The 17,668-nt window shown below is 42.4% G+C and overlaps 1 protein-coding gene across 1 annotated transcript in view; it reads left to right on the forward strand.

Annotated features, from left to right (window-relative positions):
- Positions 1–17,668, forward strand: part of Atg2b (autophagy related 2B) — a 68,630-nt gene that overhangs the window by 27,102 nt on the left and 23,860 nt on the right. Inside the window, exons 13-28 of the mRNA XM_055592750.1 lie at positions 152–244; positions 380–568; positions 2,481–2,754; positions 4,250–4,352; positions 4,629–4,824; positions 5,327–5,469; positions 8,205–8,362; positions 8,717–8,889; positions 9,430–9,580; positions 10,984–11,183; positions 11,332–11,412; positions 14,046–14,152; positions 14,616–14,708; positions 15,163–15,233; positions 15,649–15,725; positions 16,419–16,589. Coding sequence (XP_055448725.1) covers positions 152–244; positions 380–568; positions 2,481–2,754; positions 4,250–4,352; positions 4,629–4,824; positions 5,327–5,469; positions 8,205–8,362; positions 8,717–8,889; positions 9,430–9,580; positions 10,984–11,183; positions 11,332–11,412; positions 14,046–14,152; positions 14,616–14,708; positions 15,163–15,233; positions 15,649–15,725; positions 16,419–16,589 — 2,280 coding nt within the window. The remainder of the gene's footprint in view (positions 1–151; positions 245–379; positions 569–2,480; positions 2,755–4,249; positions 4,353–4,628; positions 4,825–5,326; positions 5,470–8,204; positions 8,363–8,716; positions 8,890–9,429; positions 9,581–10,983; positions 11,184–11,331; positions 11,413–14,045; positions 14,153–14,615; positions 14,709–15,162; positions 15,234–15,648; positions 15,726–16,418; positions 16,590–17,668) is intronic.

Here is a 17,668-nt window from a genome sequence, read left to right on the forward strand (position 1 = left end):
GTCTGCCTTTCTGACTTCAGGTAGCTCTCCCCACCTATAAAACTTACTCTGTAGTTTACATGGTTGATTTCAGCTTAACATCCTGGATTTATGTGATTGATTTCAGCTTATTATCTTAGCTGTAACTCATCTCCATCCTTGTCTTTATAAGCTTCTGACGTTCCATTCCAAAGAAGGGACTGATGCCCACCTCCCCGTGTGTCTTCAGCTTCACTATAAGCACTCTGAGACCAGAGGACCCCAGGTGAGAGAGCTCTGTGTGGCCCACCTGCAGATTGTTATTGGTCTTTACTTTGTCACAGTTGTAAGTTTTTAACCTAGTTTTATAGTTTTGTTAATAATTATATTGTGCTTTCTTTCTTTCTTTCTTTTTTTTAAGGGTAATCAAGCAAGACTTAGTTCAGTTCCTCAGAGGGCAGAATTACAAATTAAATTAAATCCGGTATGTTGTGAGCTGGATATCAGTATCGTGGATCGGTTAAATTCCTTGCTTCAACCTCAGAAACTCACTACAGTGGAGATGATGGCCTCGCACATGTATGCTTCATATAATAAGCATATTAGTTTGGTAGGTATGCATATAAGCATAATCAGTTAATATGCTTATTGAGGAAATTTCTGAGAAAAGTCCTAATAGATTAAATAGACTATGTTAGAGCAATATTATTCATGATAGTAAAAAATAGACACTTTAATATTATTTTTGTTGAAAATTTTTTCTTATTTTTATTTTTGGAGACAGGGTTACTCTGTGTAGCCCTGGCTGTTCAGGAACCCACTCTGTAGACCAGGCTGGCCTCAAACTCAGGGACTTGCCTGCCTTTGCCTCCCATAGGCTGGGCTTAAAGGCATGTGCTACCAGTGCTCACTTGGTGATCATGAACTCTTGATCTTTCTGCCTCTACCTTTGTAAAGCTGGGGTCCCAGTGTCACCACTTTTCTCAGTTGTGGCCCTTTTTTGCCTTGAAAATAAGCGAGGTAAGTTTTGGTAATTCTACTGAAAGAGATTTCCTGTTGCGTTTCCCACACGGTGTGCTATGTGGCATCAGCCGTGTGAAGAAGGCTCCTCAGAAAGGCTTAAGTGAGAAGTAGAGTGTCTTTCTGTACAAACTGTTTTGTATCTTCTGAGATAGATTGCATTATTAGCTCAGGTTGGCCAGGAACTTGTGTTTCTTCAGCTTTCCTATCCCTCTGCCTGCCTTCCCTTAGATGTTAAAACTAGACAGAAAGATCACTATGCCTAAGAAGAACGAATAGACACTCCAGTTGGCAGCATTTGACTTACCACAATGGCTTTAGAGCTCTTTTTTGGATTTTGAAAAATATTGTAAGATATTAATGAGATTTTATTTTCATACACTTCATAAATGTGAACAATGTAAAAAGTAAAGCCAGAATAACACAGAAGTGATTTTGAGAATGAGTGATTTGGGTATCACACCGTATTACTTTTGCTTGGATTTGTTACGTGGCATGGACTTGAACCAGTGCACTGGGAGTTCGCTGGTTGGGGGTGCAGCCTGAGATGCAGCTTGAGTGGAAAGGAGTCAGCGCAGCAGCACATGCCTGGGATCACAGCTGCCCTGGGGCTGAAGCAGGAGAGCTGAGGTTTGAGACCTGCTAAGGAAAAGAAGGAAAAGGGCAGAGACATCTTAGTTTGGGCTTGTTGTTTTGCCCTTGGTTCCTGGTGTTGGAAGCAGCATTCCTTATTTTTCATTGTTGCCTGTTGGTAGTTCTTTTAGTTTATAATCCAGTCAATGTATTTGCTGTTAACCTTGGGTGTGTTGGGATGACTATATCGTCCCCTGGATTTCCTTAGTTTGAGAGTGGAGTTTGTGTTAGAAAACCAAACGGGGAAGAGATAGAATAGATTTGTGAGAAATCTTGGTGTCTAACTTCAGAGAAGAAAGGGTACCTGCTAGAAGAGGGAGGGATTGGGGAAAAGAATCATTGGGAACAAAGCATAATGACATTTGTGGGAAGATGCCACAATAAGGCCCATTACCTTTATGCTTGTGTTACATGCAATTAAAAATCCCAGTCTGCCATGAGAAGTGAGCTTTCTGAGAGGCTAGACACTGACTCAGAAGATGAATGTTGAAGGCTGTATTAGTTTCAGTACATTCTATGGAAAATTGAAATTGACTTCTGTTTGAATGGATGTTTTTGACCAATGAGTATGGTAGTCATTTGCAACCTTATTGGATTTGTTAATAGGCTAGTTTCTACCTTTTCTTTCTTTGTAGTTTATGGTAAGATATAGAGGGTTCTATGCTGCCTGTCTTTAGTTTTACTTATTTTAAAATGAGGATTCAGCTGTTGCCAGCAGATCTGAATGAGCGATAGCTGTTATATTTGAAGCATCATTATGTTAATACAGTAGTGTTTCTTTAAGTTGTTTCTTTGGATGCTGTGGCACATAGGGAAGTGGTGATAGTGTTTGCTGGAATGCTGAGCACTGTCGTTTCTGTCTGTTTCAGCACAAGGCTTTCACTGAAGTATTTCTAGATGACTCGCACAGCCCTGCAAATCGCCGGGTGTCTGTACAAGTTGCCACCCCAGCCCTGCATCTTTCTGTTCGCTTCCCCATTCCTGATCTTCGATCAGACCAGGAAAGAGGACCCTGGTTTAAGAAGTCGCTTCAGAAGGAGACCCTCCATTTAGAATTCACAGATCTGGAATCTAAGACGGAGTTTGTGGGAGGATCCACCCCAGAACAAACCAAACTGGAACTGACTTTTAGAGAGCTGACTGGTAAGACTGAGCATGCTGTGGAAGAGCAGACTACACGTCGAACCCTGCTTCTGTGACGGTGCCAAAGAGGGCAATCGTGGGGACGCTATTAAAGAACACAGCCACAGCTTTTCTCCAGAACTGTGTGGAGAGTTAGCATAGTTTTAAAAAAAAGGTGCAACACAATGATTAATTTGCTCTGGTGAAGTTCTTATTTTCCGTAGTGGTAGAGTGCATTAGCCTTTTTTTATTATCCCCTACCACTTACATGTGCTAATAGGGACTGGATAGCCTGCCTGCCACTCTCTGCCCAGTCCTGGACTGAGCAGATCACATACGTGCTGTCATTTCCTTTAGTTGTCATTACCACATATGTAGGTTTCCCAGTCTGTGGCTGAAGAGGATATGTCTCCGCAGCTCACAGGTGGTATGGGCAAATCTGTCACCAGAGCCTGAGTTTTCAGTCACCACACTAGCTCCTTCTGGGACATCTTTGTAAACCTGACACAGATCTTCTGCATTCTTGTGTCTCTGCAGGGTAGTGAGTAGAGTGTGTAAAAACTCTGCTTCTTTCTCTGCTTCAGCTCCTGACCTTGGCCACCAGCTCCCCTCATACCCCTAGTCTACCAAAGTTTTCCTTGTCTGATCTCTGAGTTTGACAAGTTTTTAAGTCACCAGGCTTTTGCTGGTGACTAACTGCTTAATGAGAGTATGATTATGTTCCCTCTGCCATTCAGTATCTCAACTGGCTGCAGCTCTCTGTTTCAGAGGAAAGCTATGCAGGGCAGTGAGAAGCTAGTGCGGTATTAGTCTGCACATGTGAACTACACACTGAAGTGAACTTGTATCTTTATGTTTTTAGTGGCCAATTAGCTGCATAAGCTTTTCTTTCTTTCTTTTGCTGCTGCTGTGCTGGGGACTGAATTCAGGGTCTTAATATGCTAGGTAGTTGCTCTACCTCTGGGCTATAGCTCCAAGCTATAAACTTTTCTTCTGTAGAGAAATAACTCTGGCTGGAGAGGTGGTTCAGTGGTTAAGAGGACTTGGGGTAAAACCACGAAGACCCAAGTTCAGATCCCAATACCCATGTAATAAGTTGAGTGTGGGCTCAAATGAGTCCAAAACCCTAGTGCTTGCAGGTGGATCTTGCTGGCTGCCAACTTAGCAAAAAAAAGTGCAAATTTCTACCTCAGAGAAATAAGATGGTGAGTGATGAAGAGGTTACCTGATGCCCTCCAAAACAGTTACCAGTACACCGTAGGTAGTGACTGACATATTTACTGCTTATAATTATGTATTGTACATATGAAATACTAGTTAAGAATTTTAGTTCGAATAAAATCTGGCATATTTCTCTGCACATCCTGCCTAGCACAGGCCACATTAAAGCAGTAACGAATGAGTGCTGCAGAGCATGAGGCTATGTAGACAATGCACTGGTTTGGAGAATTCTGAACAATCTGGTCTTCAGCATTTGAGAAGGAGCACATTGCAGTAAAGCCATCCTGTTCCATAGGGTCATTCCAGGAGGAGAAGGGAGAGCCGTCTATCAAGTTCTTCCATGTGTCTGGTGGAGTAGATGGAGACACAGCATCCTCAGATGACTTTGACTGGCCTCGGTAAGCAAATGCAGGCCTGTAACAGAACTGTCAAAAGTCGAACTTTCTTTAGCCAGGAATACGCTGCTAATGTCCACTTATTTACTTACTGGAGTTTTATGCTGTGAAGTCTACCTGTCTGTAAGTGGGTTTCAGTAGGCGTGGGCTTTTTATAGTTCTGTCTAGTCAAATTAACATTTAATCAGTGTTCCTTGTGTAAATTTCAAATTTCCATAAAAGTAAACATGTTACCGGTTATATTTATATCTTGGTTTTTCAAATTATCTTTGTGATCAGAATGGTACTGAAGATAAATCCACCAGCCATGCATTCCATTTTGGAGAGAATAGCAGCTGAAGAGGAGGAAGAGAATGATGGCCACTATCAAGAGGAGGAGGAAGGAGGGGCTCATTCCTTGAAAGATGTCTGTGACCTGAGGCGGCCAGCCCCATCTCCCTTTTCCTCTCGGAGAGTAATGTTTGAGAATGAGCAGGTAAAAGAGGACATGATGAACAGTGTAGGGTGGTACTATCCTGGGGCTGAGAGATGCTTTTCCTCTTCCTCTCCTGGCCTTTCCCTCCTTTCCTCTTTGTGTTTCAGGTTAGTTTTGAACTTGTGATACTCTTACCTCCGAGTTGTGAGATTACAGGCTTATGCCATTACGCTTGGAAAGAATACTGTAATCCTAACACTTAGGTGGTGGAAGCAGGAGGATTGCAAGTTTGAGGCCAGATTGGGAAACATTGCAGGATGCTCTAACATCACTAGCAGTAACATCACTAGCAAGATCTTCCAAACAGCAGTGATAACAACAAAAATAATCTGTTCATTTTTGTTCTAGTTTGTAACTCCCAAGATTGATATCTACTTGTCTTGCTGTGTATTCTCCAAGTTATGCTTATTTATTTTCTTACATATTAAAAAAAATGCTGCTACTATTTAAACATAAGTTGCATCTTTGATGCTATTTCTCACACAAAACTATTTTGTTTTAGATGGTGATGCCGGGAGACCCTGTGGAGATGACAGAATTTCAGGATAAAGCCATCAGCAACTCTCACTATGTGCTGGAGCTTCTGCTCCCAAACATCCACATGACACTGCCCAACAAAAGCTTCTACGAGAAGCTTTACAACAGGTGAGCTTGCACTGCCCACTGCCTCCAAGCACTGTTGCGTCCACTCTCCTGCTTTGCTACTATTTACATGCTGTTGATGTTGCCCAAGGAGCCGCTGCCCATGTGCCCTGCTGTTGTAGCTGAGTGTCCCGGCCTGTGCCTGGTGTCTGTTGTAAAAACAACAGTAACACCGCCACATTTTGTAAGCAAAAATTATAATTTATTGTTTTTAAATGTTCCAACACATCTACCTAGGAAATACAATGCAGTGGGATTCTGAGTCATAGACTCTGGTGACTATGAATACTTGTCGAAGCCTCTGTCACCAAAGTTCACACATCTGCCAAATTGCGATGGTACCAGGGCTCACCCAGCTGAGCCGTTTGGATGATTAAATTGCAGAACAGTGTCTGGCCTACAGTGCAAACAAGTTCTCATTCCCCTTGTCTTCAGAGACTATCACTTTTGCAGTGGGTTTTCTTGGTATCAGGTAGCCCAGGTAGCCCTTGAGTCTCTGGGTTCCCCCCCACACACACCTTGGGCTTGTTTGTAAGTCTTAGGTAGGGTACTGAGGTACACTTCAGTTTAGTAATCTGGACAAAATTCCACATACCAAACCATTAGAATATAGGAAGAAAATACAGCACTTTAAAAAAGATTTTATTTTTGTTTTTTGTCTTTAAACATTTTATTTATTTAATTTATTGTGTGTGTGTGTGTGTGTGCTGTATATGTGTGTGTAGGAAGATAGCTCTGGGAGTTGGTTCTCCTCCTACCACATGGGCAGGCTTGGTGTCAAGTATGTTTACCTGCTGAGCCATCTCGCCAGCCCTATTTATTTTGTGTTAAACAACAGCAAACTTCTCTTAAACTGAGTAAGATGGCATACTCCAGTCATCCCAGCTTTAGGAAGGCTGAGGCATGGAGATCATGATTTCAAAACCAGGGCTTCTTAGTAAGATCCTGTTTCAAAGTAAAAATAACCAGACTGTTTAGACTGTTTAGCATAGTGACATATGTGAAACTCACAGGCCGTATACCATGAATTTTGGTTTTATTTAAGCATTAGCAGTCAAACTGCTGCAGGAGGTGGCAAAGGAAGAACCCTTCCTAAGGAGAGCTTCCCTTTGCCTTCACTTGACAGTAACAATGCCTCAGGCCAGAGTCTCAATTTATAGGCCTGGGCTTCTTTGTTTTATAATAAACCATAATGTTTGTGGTGTAGACAGTGTAATGTGTAGACACTTAGATGGTGTGGTATGTCTGAGGTCCGCCATCTTTCAGTGCGGTGTCCCCCGGTGTCTTTCACAGCACCACTTCCCGCTGGCATCAAGGCACTTAGAGTGGCCTTGCTCCTCTAGAGCTGGCTGGGTGCTGGCTTCTGCCGGGGTGGGGCTCAGGGTGGGGTATACCAGCTGCTTCTTTTCCTGGCACCTCCATTGGTATTCACACTTGGCTTTACAGTCCTTCCATGTGGCACCACTTGGTCTTTTCCTTGCCAGTCATGTACTGTGTGACAGCTGCTGTGCACAGACCGAGATAATTAGGCTTAAGTCCATCTCAGGGCCATGGTGTGACAGCCTAGGAGGTGGCAAGGAGGAGTCACAGGGTGTGATGGAAACAGATGAGGTGAAGGAGGTGTGGCACAAACCTAGAGAACATTGTGAAATTGCAGTTGTCTTAAAGCTGTGCAGAGGACATGTTTATAGTATTTATTGAAGAGGCAGTATGCAGCCCAGGCCTAGCTATGGCCTTTCTAGTGTGTTTTTTAGTAGGTAGATGTCTCTCTTAACTTCCTGTGGCCTGCATTCATCCTTTCCCTTCTTCCTAGTAGAGATTAGCTATCTGTTGGAAAAAAGCTATCTCAGCTACTCTAGACAAAGGGTTGAATTGGGAGCTGGGTTTAACCATGAATATTGGCGTGTGACCTTGGGGAGATCACTTATGTTTTTTTTTTTTTTTTAAGATTTATTTATTCTGTTCTGTGTTCTGCCTGCATGTATGCCTGCATTCCAAAAGAAGGCACCAGATCTCATTATAGATGGTTGTGAGCCACCATGAGATTGCTAGGAATTAAACTCAGGACCCTTGAAAGTGCTCTTAACCTCTGAGCCATCTCTCTAGCCCCCACTTATGCTTTAAGTGGTGGTTTCTTCATGGATAAAGTGGAATGTGATTCTTCTGTCTGTCCCTTGTGGCTGGTGGGAAGGACTGCTGAGAGGGTCCCTTTTGCAGTTTGTCAACAACAACAACAACAACAACAACAACAACAAAAAGAGCTGTCTTCTTTCTGTCATTTGGGAGTTTGGCTTTCTTTTTAGACAGGGTCTCAACTATGCAGCCCTTGATGGTTTAGAACTTGCTGTGTAGACCAGGCTGGCCTGAGACTGCTTCTGCCTCTCAGGATTAAAGGCATGTATCTCTACCCCTGGCTGTTTGTGAGTTTTAATCTTTGGTTAGCTTCCATCTCTAAGGTACACTTAGAGGTGTGATTAGGTCTTGGAGTGTATTAACATGGGTGACACTAGTCAAGTGTCTCATTAGGTGTCCAGTCTCAGATTCCTTTTTCTGCTCTTGCTCTGTAACCATGTCAGCTGCTTTACCATTGAAAGCACATAGCTGCTGTTCTAAACTCCTTCACAGGGTCATTTTCCGTTTTGCTGTCTGAAGCCATACCGCAAACATGGTCCTATAAAGTGGGTTCTCAGTCTGGTTTCACCTTAAGTTTCCTGTCCATTTTGCCCTTTGTGTTCTAGGATCTTTAATGACCTGCTTCTCTGGGAGCCAACAGCCCCTTCACCAGTGGAGACCCTTGAAAACATTTCCTATGGCATTGGGCTCTCGGTGGCCAGTCAGCTGATAAACACCTTCAGCAAAGACAGCTTCAGTCCCTTTAAATCTGCAGTTCACTATGGTAATGTGGCTTATGTTTGTTCAGTATAAGCACCTAATTTATATATAAGAGTAGTAGCCCTTTTAATTGTTGACTTAAAAATGTGTCTCAGACTTTGTCTTCTGTTTTATTCTATAAATTCTTTAGAGCTTTCTATGAATATTTCCCATTTCTCTGTCTATTCTGATAAGAGCTTTGCTGCTCAAATGTGTAATCTTTGGTGTGATTGTGCACATGTTTGAATTCCTTCAAGGGGGCCCATCTGCCTCGTCGTTCTGTCCTCTGCAAAAATGCAAAGAACTGTTGTGATCATTTGTAAGCTGCTGTCTTGCTTAGCTGCCAGAATCTGTAATAGTAGGTCTTTTCCCTGCGTAGATGAAGACAGCGGATCTGAAGAAGAGACTTTGCAGTATTTTTCTGCTGTTGATCCCAACTATCGTTCCCGTAGGAAAAAAAAGTTGGACTCTCAGAACAAGAACTCTCAGAGTTCCCTCTCAGTCCTTCTGAGTATCAATCATGGATTAATGGCAGTGTTCACAGATGTGAAGGTAAGGTTTTGTAATCTCTGTAATGAAGTGCGCTGAGGTCCTGTTAGTTCAGGGGATGCTTGCAGGTGTGTGTGTAGAGGGGAGCAGTGTTCTGAGATGCCAGGCAACACAGCTACTTTGGGAGCTAGCTTTCATGCTGATCTAAGGCTGTAAGGCCCCCGCTTTAGAAAGCACATGCTAATTCTGCCAGTGATGGCAGTAATTGTAAATTTTTCCTTTCTCATTTTAAAAGATGGTGAAGCACAAGTGTCTGTTGCAGAAGACTTATGTATGTGGGGCACACATTAGTCAGTGTTTTGAATAATTATTTAGGGTATTGAATGGCTCAAGAATTTGTGTGCTTTTTGTGGTGTAGGAGATTTTCCTGAGTTAGATTCAGAATGAGCATGCAAAGAGACGTTCTTGCTTTCTGCTTTTAAATAATGGCTCCTGGAGCTCAGTGACTAAAAGCCTACCTACTGTGTACAAAGTTCTAGGTTCTGTCTATAGCGCTGAAATCTGACCAAAAAAAAAGTGACTTTTTTCTGATTGTTTTGTTAGCAAGATAATGGAGATCTGATGGAAAATAAGCATGGTGAATTCTGGTTAGAGTTCACTAGTGGCTCATTATTCTGTGTGACAAAGTATGAAGGTTTGGATGACAAGCACTACATCTGCTTGCACTCCAGCAGTCTCAGTCTGTACCACAAAGGTAGGACGCTGTGCATTTTCTTCTCTTCTGTTTAGCAGTTGAATCTCCTATTTGATAAAGACAGTCTGTTGAGAATACAACTTTGATGTGATAAATTATTTTCTTTTGGGAGTTCTGGTTCTATTGCCAAAATCATATTTATAGATTAGAACCTTTTGTTTGTTTTGAGACAAGCTCTCACTATATAGGCTGCACTGGTCCTGAAGTTGAGATTCTCCTGCCTCAGCTTCCCAACTTCTAGGATTATAGGTATGCACAACCACACCTGAGTAAAATTGACCAAATTTTTACTAACTTTGTGGATTACTCTGAATAGGAACAGAGACAGGAAAATCTTATTTTTCTAGCATTTTAGAATCGTAGAATTTTTGTTTGTTTGTTTTATTTTTTTGGTAAGTTTTGCTCTCAGTTATACAAACATTGACAAAGAGAAGAGTGTTATTGCTGCTGTGTTGGCTTTTGGCCATTATGCCACCAGAACCATGTTAAGTTCTATGGGGGTCTCTGCAAACACAGTGACCACAATATTAGCGTGAGGTGAGAAGAAAGTCTGGTTCAACATGACTTTGTAGCCGGTAATGGCTCAAACTTAAGAGTCTGACACTGTGCGGTTTATTTTAGGCATACTTAAGTACAGTGCAATTAGGAAAAATGTCTCCTGGTGTAACACAATCCCGTGTGGTCAATGAGGCATGATTATGTTGAGACTCTTCTCAAAGTACAAGCCACTTCTTCCATGAAGATGGGTTCTATAGATAGACTACATGTGTCATCTTAAAGGGGCAGGATCTGGTATGGTCTCAGTAGTACAGCAGGTCAGAGGTCACCCACCTCCAGTTCTGTTTTTAAGAGTCTGGGGAGTGAGGTATGGCCTGGCCCTACAGGTAACATAGGGGTCACCAGTCTATTAACTGCCTCCATTTCCAGCCTCCTGGGCGGAAAAGAAGGTATATATCTCTTCCTTTAAAGAGACAATCCTGTGTGTTTAACATTCCTGGTTTTTTGAGTGTAGTTATCTGTGAGCAAAGTTCAAAGGAGTAAAGGCTTGTCCTGGAAATCCTGGTAGAAATGTAATATATCTGAGAAGTCTCAAGGATGGTGTCCTGCCACAATGGACATTCTGTACCCAACCTCTTGAGATGGGGCACCGGCAAAGCACAGCCTGCACGAGCACACTGCATGAATGACCTTGAACCTGTTATCTAAGGAGCATACAATACAAAATGCATTGTGTTCAGAGCCTTGCTCATCTCCAATATCATTTAATTTATGTGAACATTCCCCACAAAATTCCAGATACTCCTGATTCTGAGTTAGAGAGTTCTGTTGTGAGAGTCAAAACAGTCACAGAACTAATTTCAAGTGATCATTTTGTTGGTGTTTTTATCTGGATGTGTATCTAGGCATAGTGGATGGAGTCATTCTCCCTACACAGACACGATTGCCCTGTTCCACTCGCCCACATTGGTTGGAACCTACAATTTATTCCTCTGAAGAGGATGGCCTCAGCCGAGCTGCCTCTGATGGTGTCGGGGGAGACAATCTGAATATGCTCTCAGTCGCAGTAAAAATACTGTCGGATAAGTCAGAGTGCAATACGAAGGTGTGTGGCTTATACTGCTAAACATTCCTATTGATTTGATTGCTAGCCCGGGGTGACTGTGTAAGAGGTACACCTTTGTGTTCTTGGGAGAGCTTGAGTTGGGGATTCTGTGGATTAATGTGGTTCTTTGTGTTCTCTTGTGGTGCAGGAGTTTCTTGTGGCTGTAGGGCTGAAAGGAGCCACTCTACAGCACAGAATGCTGCCTGCTGGACTCAGTTGGCATGAGCAGGTAAGAGCTGTCACCCGTGCCATGCCTTTTAATAGCATTTATGAGTCATGAGTGTTTATCTTGGTGAACTGTGATAAGCACACACTGTGTGCAGCTCTGCCTTCCTTAAGAAGTAGACTCATCACCCAGAAGGCAGGTGACTTTTTCCTCAAGGTGCAGTCCCTATAACTTCTCAGTGACAGCATTGTTGTTCATATGAAGCCAGAAAAGGAAGGTCTGTTGGAATGCCCAGCCTGGAGGAGCAGCCAGCGGTGTATTGAGTGCTGAAAACCAGAAAGAAGCTCTTTAAGGGCCACCATGTCCTCAGGCTAGTAGTACAGCTTTGCTTCAGGTCATTTCACCAGAGTTCCTGTAATTACTATCCAGTTGAATCCTCCAGATCAAACAGAGTTAGGGCTTAAAATAGTCTTTCTTTTTCTCTCTCTCTCTCTCTACCTACCTACCTCCCTACAAAGTGAGTTCAGGACAGCCAAGGCTACACAAAGAAACTCTGTCTTGAAAAAACAAAAAAATTCTTTTCCTAAATTTTTATTTATTTACTAAATATTTAGTGTGTGTGTGTGTGTGTAGTGTGTATGCGCACAGAGGTGTGCTTACATGGGCAAACCACAGTGTATGCAAGTCAGAGGACAGCTTTCCTAAGTTGATTCTCTTCTGGGAATCACACTGAGGACATCAGGCTTGGCCTTTACCTGCTAAGCCATCTTGTTGACCCTGACATGTGTTTTAAATAAAAGATTCTGTGGTTGGATCAAATTGGTTATTTTTCTGTGAGTAAGGATTATAGATAAAAGAAGCTGACTTTGAGTAAGATGCTCACTGTTCTTTATGAAAGCTGGAACCTTGTGCTTTTATCTTTTTCTTTATTAAATGCTTTTAAAATACTCTTGTCAGTAAGTATTTACAAAACGTGTGTCTGCCTGTCTGTTAGGGGTGCAGAGATGTATATACTTTGGCTAGGGAGAGACTCAGCATGTCCTCTCCATTTGCTTAGGAGTAGGAGAGAATGGGTGTGGGGTAGAGGACCTGGCTTTCACACTGAGCAACATATAAAGAGAAAGAAGTTAAAAATGACTCCTATAAAAAACTAGATTCTCCGCCTTCCTACAAGGGGTTAGGTAGGAAACCAGAAGTGCCTCTCCAATTTAGAGCCTTCACATGCAAAGCAGGTGCTCCACCACTGAGCTACATGGCCATTGCTTTCCTCTCTTCCTCCTTCCTCTTTGGTCTTTTCCTTTCCTCTCTGCTTCTCTCCCCTCCCTCCCCGTCCCTACCTCTCCTTCTCTCTTCTCTTTCCTTCCACTCTCCCTTTTTTGTGTTTTGAAAAGGTTCTTGCTGAGTAGCTTTTGGCTGGCTTTGGACTTTGGATCCTTTTGCCTCAGCCTGCCAGGGAGCTGGGGTTACAAGCATTACATCCATACTTCATGGAAATCAGATTTTTTTTTTTTTAGTGTTACTGTCACATTTTATTTTGTGTTTTTCAATAAGAAATAGACAATGATTTTTATTACATTCTGCGAAGAAAGTATAACCTTCTGTCAAATATGCTGAGAGGTGATATTGTAGCAAACTGAAAGACTGGATAAGTGCTGACACAGAATTAATCATGAACCAAAAAAAATATACATATATCTTCCAGAAATTGATGTCTAAAATTCTGTAACTGGGGCTGGGATACAGCTCAGTTGATAATATGCTTGCACATCAAATACAAAGCCTTGAGTTAGATGCCAGTCCACATAAACCCAGCACATACTCAGGACATAGAGTTAAGGAAGCCGAGGATGACCTTGAACTTGTGATCCCCTTAACTCTACCTCCTGAGGAAACCAGGTTTTTGAAAATTTACAAAATTAGTTCTTTTCAAGAATTGTTCTGAGCAATATGTCAGTATTATTGTGCATACTTAAAATTAACTTTATAAGATAGGACTTTTTCCCATACAGGTACTAAGTACCAACCAGTCCAGCCCTGCTTAGCTTCCAAGATCAGAGGAGGCTAGTGTGTTTAGGGTGGCGTAACCATAGACATAAGACAGGTTTTTGGTTTTTTTTTTTCTTTTGTCTTTGTTTTCCTTAGGTAAATTTATTTATTTAATCATTTTACATCCCAATCAAAGCACCTTCCCGCCTCTCCTTCTTGTCCTCCCCCTATCCCTGTACCAACCCACCCTAGCACATCAAGTCACATCAGGACTAAGTGTATCCTCTTCCACTAAGGCTACAGCCCAGCTAGGGGAGAGTGATCCAAAAGAGCACTCCCACTCTGCTTCCTAGGGGACCCCCCTGAAGAGCAAGCTTCACATCAAGACAGGGTTTTCTAAGGTGTCTGTGGCATTTAGCTATTGGCTAAATTAAATTAAATTAAATTAAATTCCAGCTTAGCAATTACTTTAGCATTTTAATTGTGTTGCTTAAAGTGAGATGATTACTGTAGGTGAGCCTCTCCCCTGTAGTGCATCTCTCCCCTTCTACAGCATCCCTAATGTGAGTGCACACATTGTTGAAATTCATCCTTTCAGAACAGTGGTGTTTTCTTGTAGTATCCTAGTCACTGTATTATATACTTGTTAAATGTATTCTAGCAAAATGTCATTTCTGCTAAAGTGGCTATTTGTGGTTTTGTGATTATAGATTTTAAACTTCTTGAATATTGCTGATGAACCTGTTTTGGGATATAACCCTCCAACTTCATTTACAACTTTTCATGTTCATCTTTGGAGCTGTGCACTTGATTACAGGTGAGTCTATGAGTGGAGCAAAGTAGAGTTTTACTTAAAACATACTGATTTTAGAGCCACCAAGCCTGATAAACTGAGTTTGACCCCTGGGACCCACGTCACAAAAGGAGAGCCATCTCTCCCAGGTTGTCCTCTGGCTTCTATACATTCACTACACGCACACACACACACACAATACATATATATGTAAAGTGTAATAAAAATTTAAATATATTAATTTTTGAAAAGTGCATAATTCTGCCTACTGTGGTATCACACACCTGCAACCCAACACTTAGTAGGGTCAGGTAAGACGACTGCAAATTTGAAGCCAGTCTGGGTTACACAGTGAGGTCCTGTCACCAATACAACCCAACAAAGGAAGACCCTCCAAAATCCCGTAATTGAGTAGTTAAGGTCGGGGTGTGTTTTCAAGAGTCCTGTTGCTTCAGGCTCCTAATCTGTTTCTTCTTTTTGCTGCCAGGCCTCTTCACCTGCCAATTCGATCCCTTCTTACTGTTGAGACGTTCAGCATTTCTAGCAGCGTTGCCTTGGATAAATCTTCCTCCACTCTCAGGTACCCATGAACTCACCCTGCACCGGCTGCTGTTGGAGTCACTGAGTTTCTTCGCTCTTTGTCACCCAAGCTGCTGCCTTCTCAGAAGCTTTTCTTAAGTCAGCAGCGCTGAGCCACTGTTGTCCTTCCTCAGGGGCTGAGTCCCTCTGCTCCGCTGGGTTTCAGCTTTAGAGAAGGAATTCATCCCTGAGATTCTCAACTGGCTTTTTAGGACCTGTGAGCAGTTTCCCAGTGCCACAAGTGGGTTATCTTTGAAATGGAAACCTTTTCAATTGGGCATCAGCTGAAACAAACAACCTGTTCAAAGCCTAGATGATGACACATTGGCACCTTCATATGTTTTGGGTCACACTCATATTTGTGGGTGATGAACACTGAGCACGGTGTGGCGATGTGCTGATGGTGCAATGTGCATACTGAGAGCTTAGTTTTTAGATGTTTCATCTCTTTCCAGAATCATCATGGATGAGGCTGCTTTACACCTTTCTGACAAGTGTAACACTGTCACTATAAATCTGAATAGAGGTGAGTACAGAACAAACTTTGACGTTGATTACTGCTGCTTAGCTGTGTGGGAATATATTAAAGCTGTTTTAGTGTGATGTACTGTTGGAAAGCTGGGCTCCTATTAGGGACTTTTAACAGATGTTGAAATGTGTAATGATTGTGACATCTTCAGAGTTTTCAGGTTGAAGCTGAAATGTTCTTATGGTGTTAATTATGTTTCTCTGCATTCTAAATATTTAGTATTTAGTCATTTGTTCTAGCTAAAATCAAGTAAGATGTCAGATGAGGTCACAGTGAGTTTGTAGGACAGGCCTCTTACACTACAAATCCTAGTACATGTGCAGTGAACTTTAGACAAAGGTTAGTTTTGTTAGGTTTTGTTTGGATAAGTCGTTTTTAAAAACAGTACAATACATATTGTGTTAAATTTTAGATTATGTTCGTGTGATGGACATGGGACTTTTAGAGCTGACCATAACTGCAGTGAAGGCAGATTCTGATGGAGAACAGGTCAGTTGTAATAAGTGGGAATTTTAGTTAAGTCCTATTATTTTTTCCAGAGATCTGCCTACCTCTGCCTCCTGAGTGCTGGGATTAAAGGCATGCGCCACCATTTCTGTTTTTTTTTTTTTTTTCGAGACAGGTTTCTCTGTGTAGCCTTGGCTCTCCTCCCTTTGTAGACCAGGGCGGCCTGGAACCCACAGAGATCTGTCTGCCTCTGCCTCTCTGAGTGCTGGGATTACAGGTGTGCACTGCCAAGCCCAGCTTAAGTCCTATTCTTAAGAGATAAAATGTAATGTGTTGGAACATTCCCCACCCCCCAATTTTGGTCAAAAACTAGAATTGATTTAAGTACTTTTCATATGACAAGATAAATGAGTATATACTTTATTTTAGATTTACTTATTTTATGTGTATGGATGTTTTACTGGCATGTATGTATGAGCACCACATGCATGCCTGGTGTCTGCAAATGTCAGAAGAGGATGTCAGACCCCTGGAACTGGAGTTACAGACAGTTGTGAGCCATCAACTGCATGCTGGGAATAGTCGATAGTCCTATGCAGGAACAACAAGTACTCATAGCCTCTGGCCTGTATTTCCAACCCATGAGTGTGTATTTTAGTTCCTGTGACTCTGTAGGGGACTTGGTGACTCTTGTCTAAAAAAAAGTTTACCATTTTCTCTCTGTGCCCTGTCCAGACTGAGCCCCGCTTTGAGTTGCACTGTTCCAGTGATGTCGTCCACATCAGAACATGCTCAGACTCATGTGCTGCGCTGATGAATCTCATCCAGTATATCGCAAGTTACGGAGACTTACATGCACCTAACAAAGCAGAAATGAAGCCTGGAATTCCACAGAGAAAGCCCAAGGTACAGGCAAGGCGCCCCATCCCACTGACAGCACTGAGCAGGAGTAATGGGTCTGGAAAGGTGATTCCAGGCCCTCTATGAAAAGCCATTCTACTGTTTGCTCTTCATTTTAGAACATTAATCTCAGCTAACATGATACTTTTTGAGATTTCAGTTATTTTCATCTGTTCTTGGAGAAGAAAACAAGTTGTCAAAATGCTGCAAGCAGCAGATGGTAGATGTTGCTTCCACCGCAAGACTTGCTTCTACTCTAGTATCTTCATCTTTTTGCTCTAATACCTTGTTCCATGTCTTCCTATGGAGCTGTCCCTCCATGTGTTACAGCCCAGTGAGGGGAAAAGAGGCTCAAGGTGATCATTTATGATTACATCTGGATCGCCTGGGTGATTTCCCTAGTTAGCAAGAGAAACAGAACAGGTGTCCCCATCTCAGTTCCAAGGTCACTACTCTTTCTTATGCTCCATTTGTCCCCTTTCTGATGGCATGTGTCCAACTTGAATGATGTCCCATTTGTTTTGGTGTTTTTATTTTGTAGTGCTGTTGTTCACGGCCTTTTCTATGAACAGAATCCTCAGTCTCCTTAGGGTAGGGCACCTCTGAACTTACTCAGGTTAGAGTTCTGTTAGCAAGGGTCTGACTGGCACTGTGTGCCTTTTAGGTCATCCTAGTCTTCTTTTCTGTTCCTCCTGTGTTCCCACTGGTAGTGAGGTGACTGAAGATGTTCCCTCTACATTTACTCTCTGTTCTTAAAGACACTGTCCAGTTTCTCAAAGATGCTTTCAACTTATGTCTTTCCATTTCAGAGCCGTGTTCACATTTTGAGGAGTATGGCTTGGGTTTAATGGATCCTCAGTTTACAGACCCAGTGGTGAAGTAGTGGTGCTGGAGTTGAGCCCTGTGAACCACCATTCAGATTTTTTTCTCCTGTTTATATCCCCACTTGCCTCAGGAGCCCCTGAACTAAAGCGGCAGCAGTAAGATTTGAGCAGATCACACTTTCTCAGTAAGCCCCTGGTTGTGCCACAGGGTTTTCACACACACACACACACACACACACACACACACACACACACACACAC

Source organism: Psammomys obesus, unplaced genomic scaffold, assembly GCF_907164565.1.
Source record: "Psammomys obesus unplaced genomic scaffold, mPsaObe1.curated_primary_1811, whole genome shotgun sequence".
Lineage (NCBI taxonomy): Eukaryota > Metazoa > Chordata > Mammalia > Rodentia > Muridae > Psammomys > Psammomys obesus.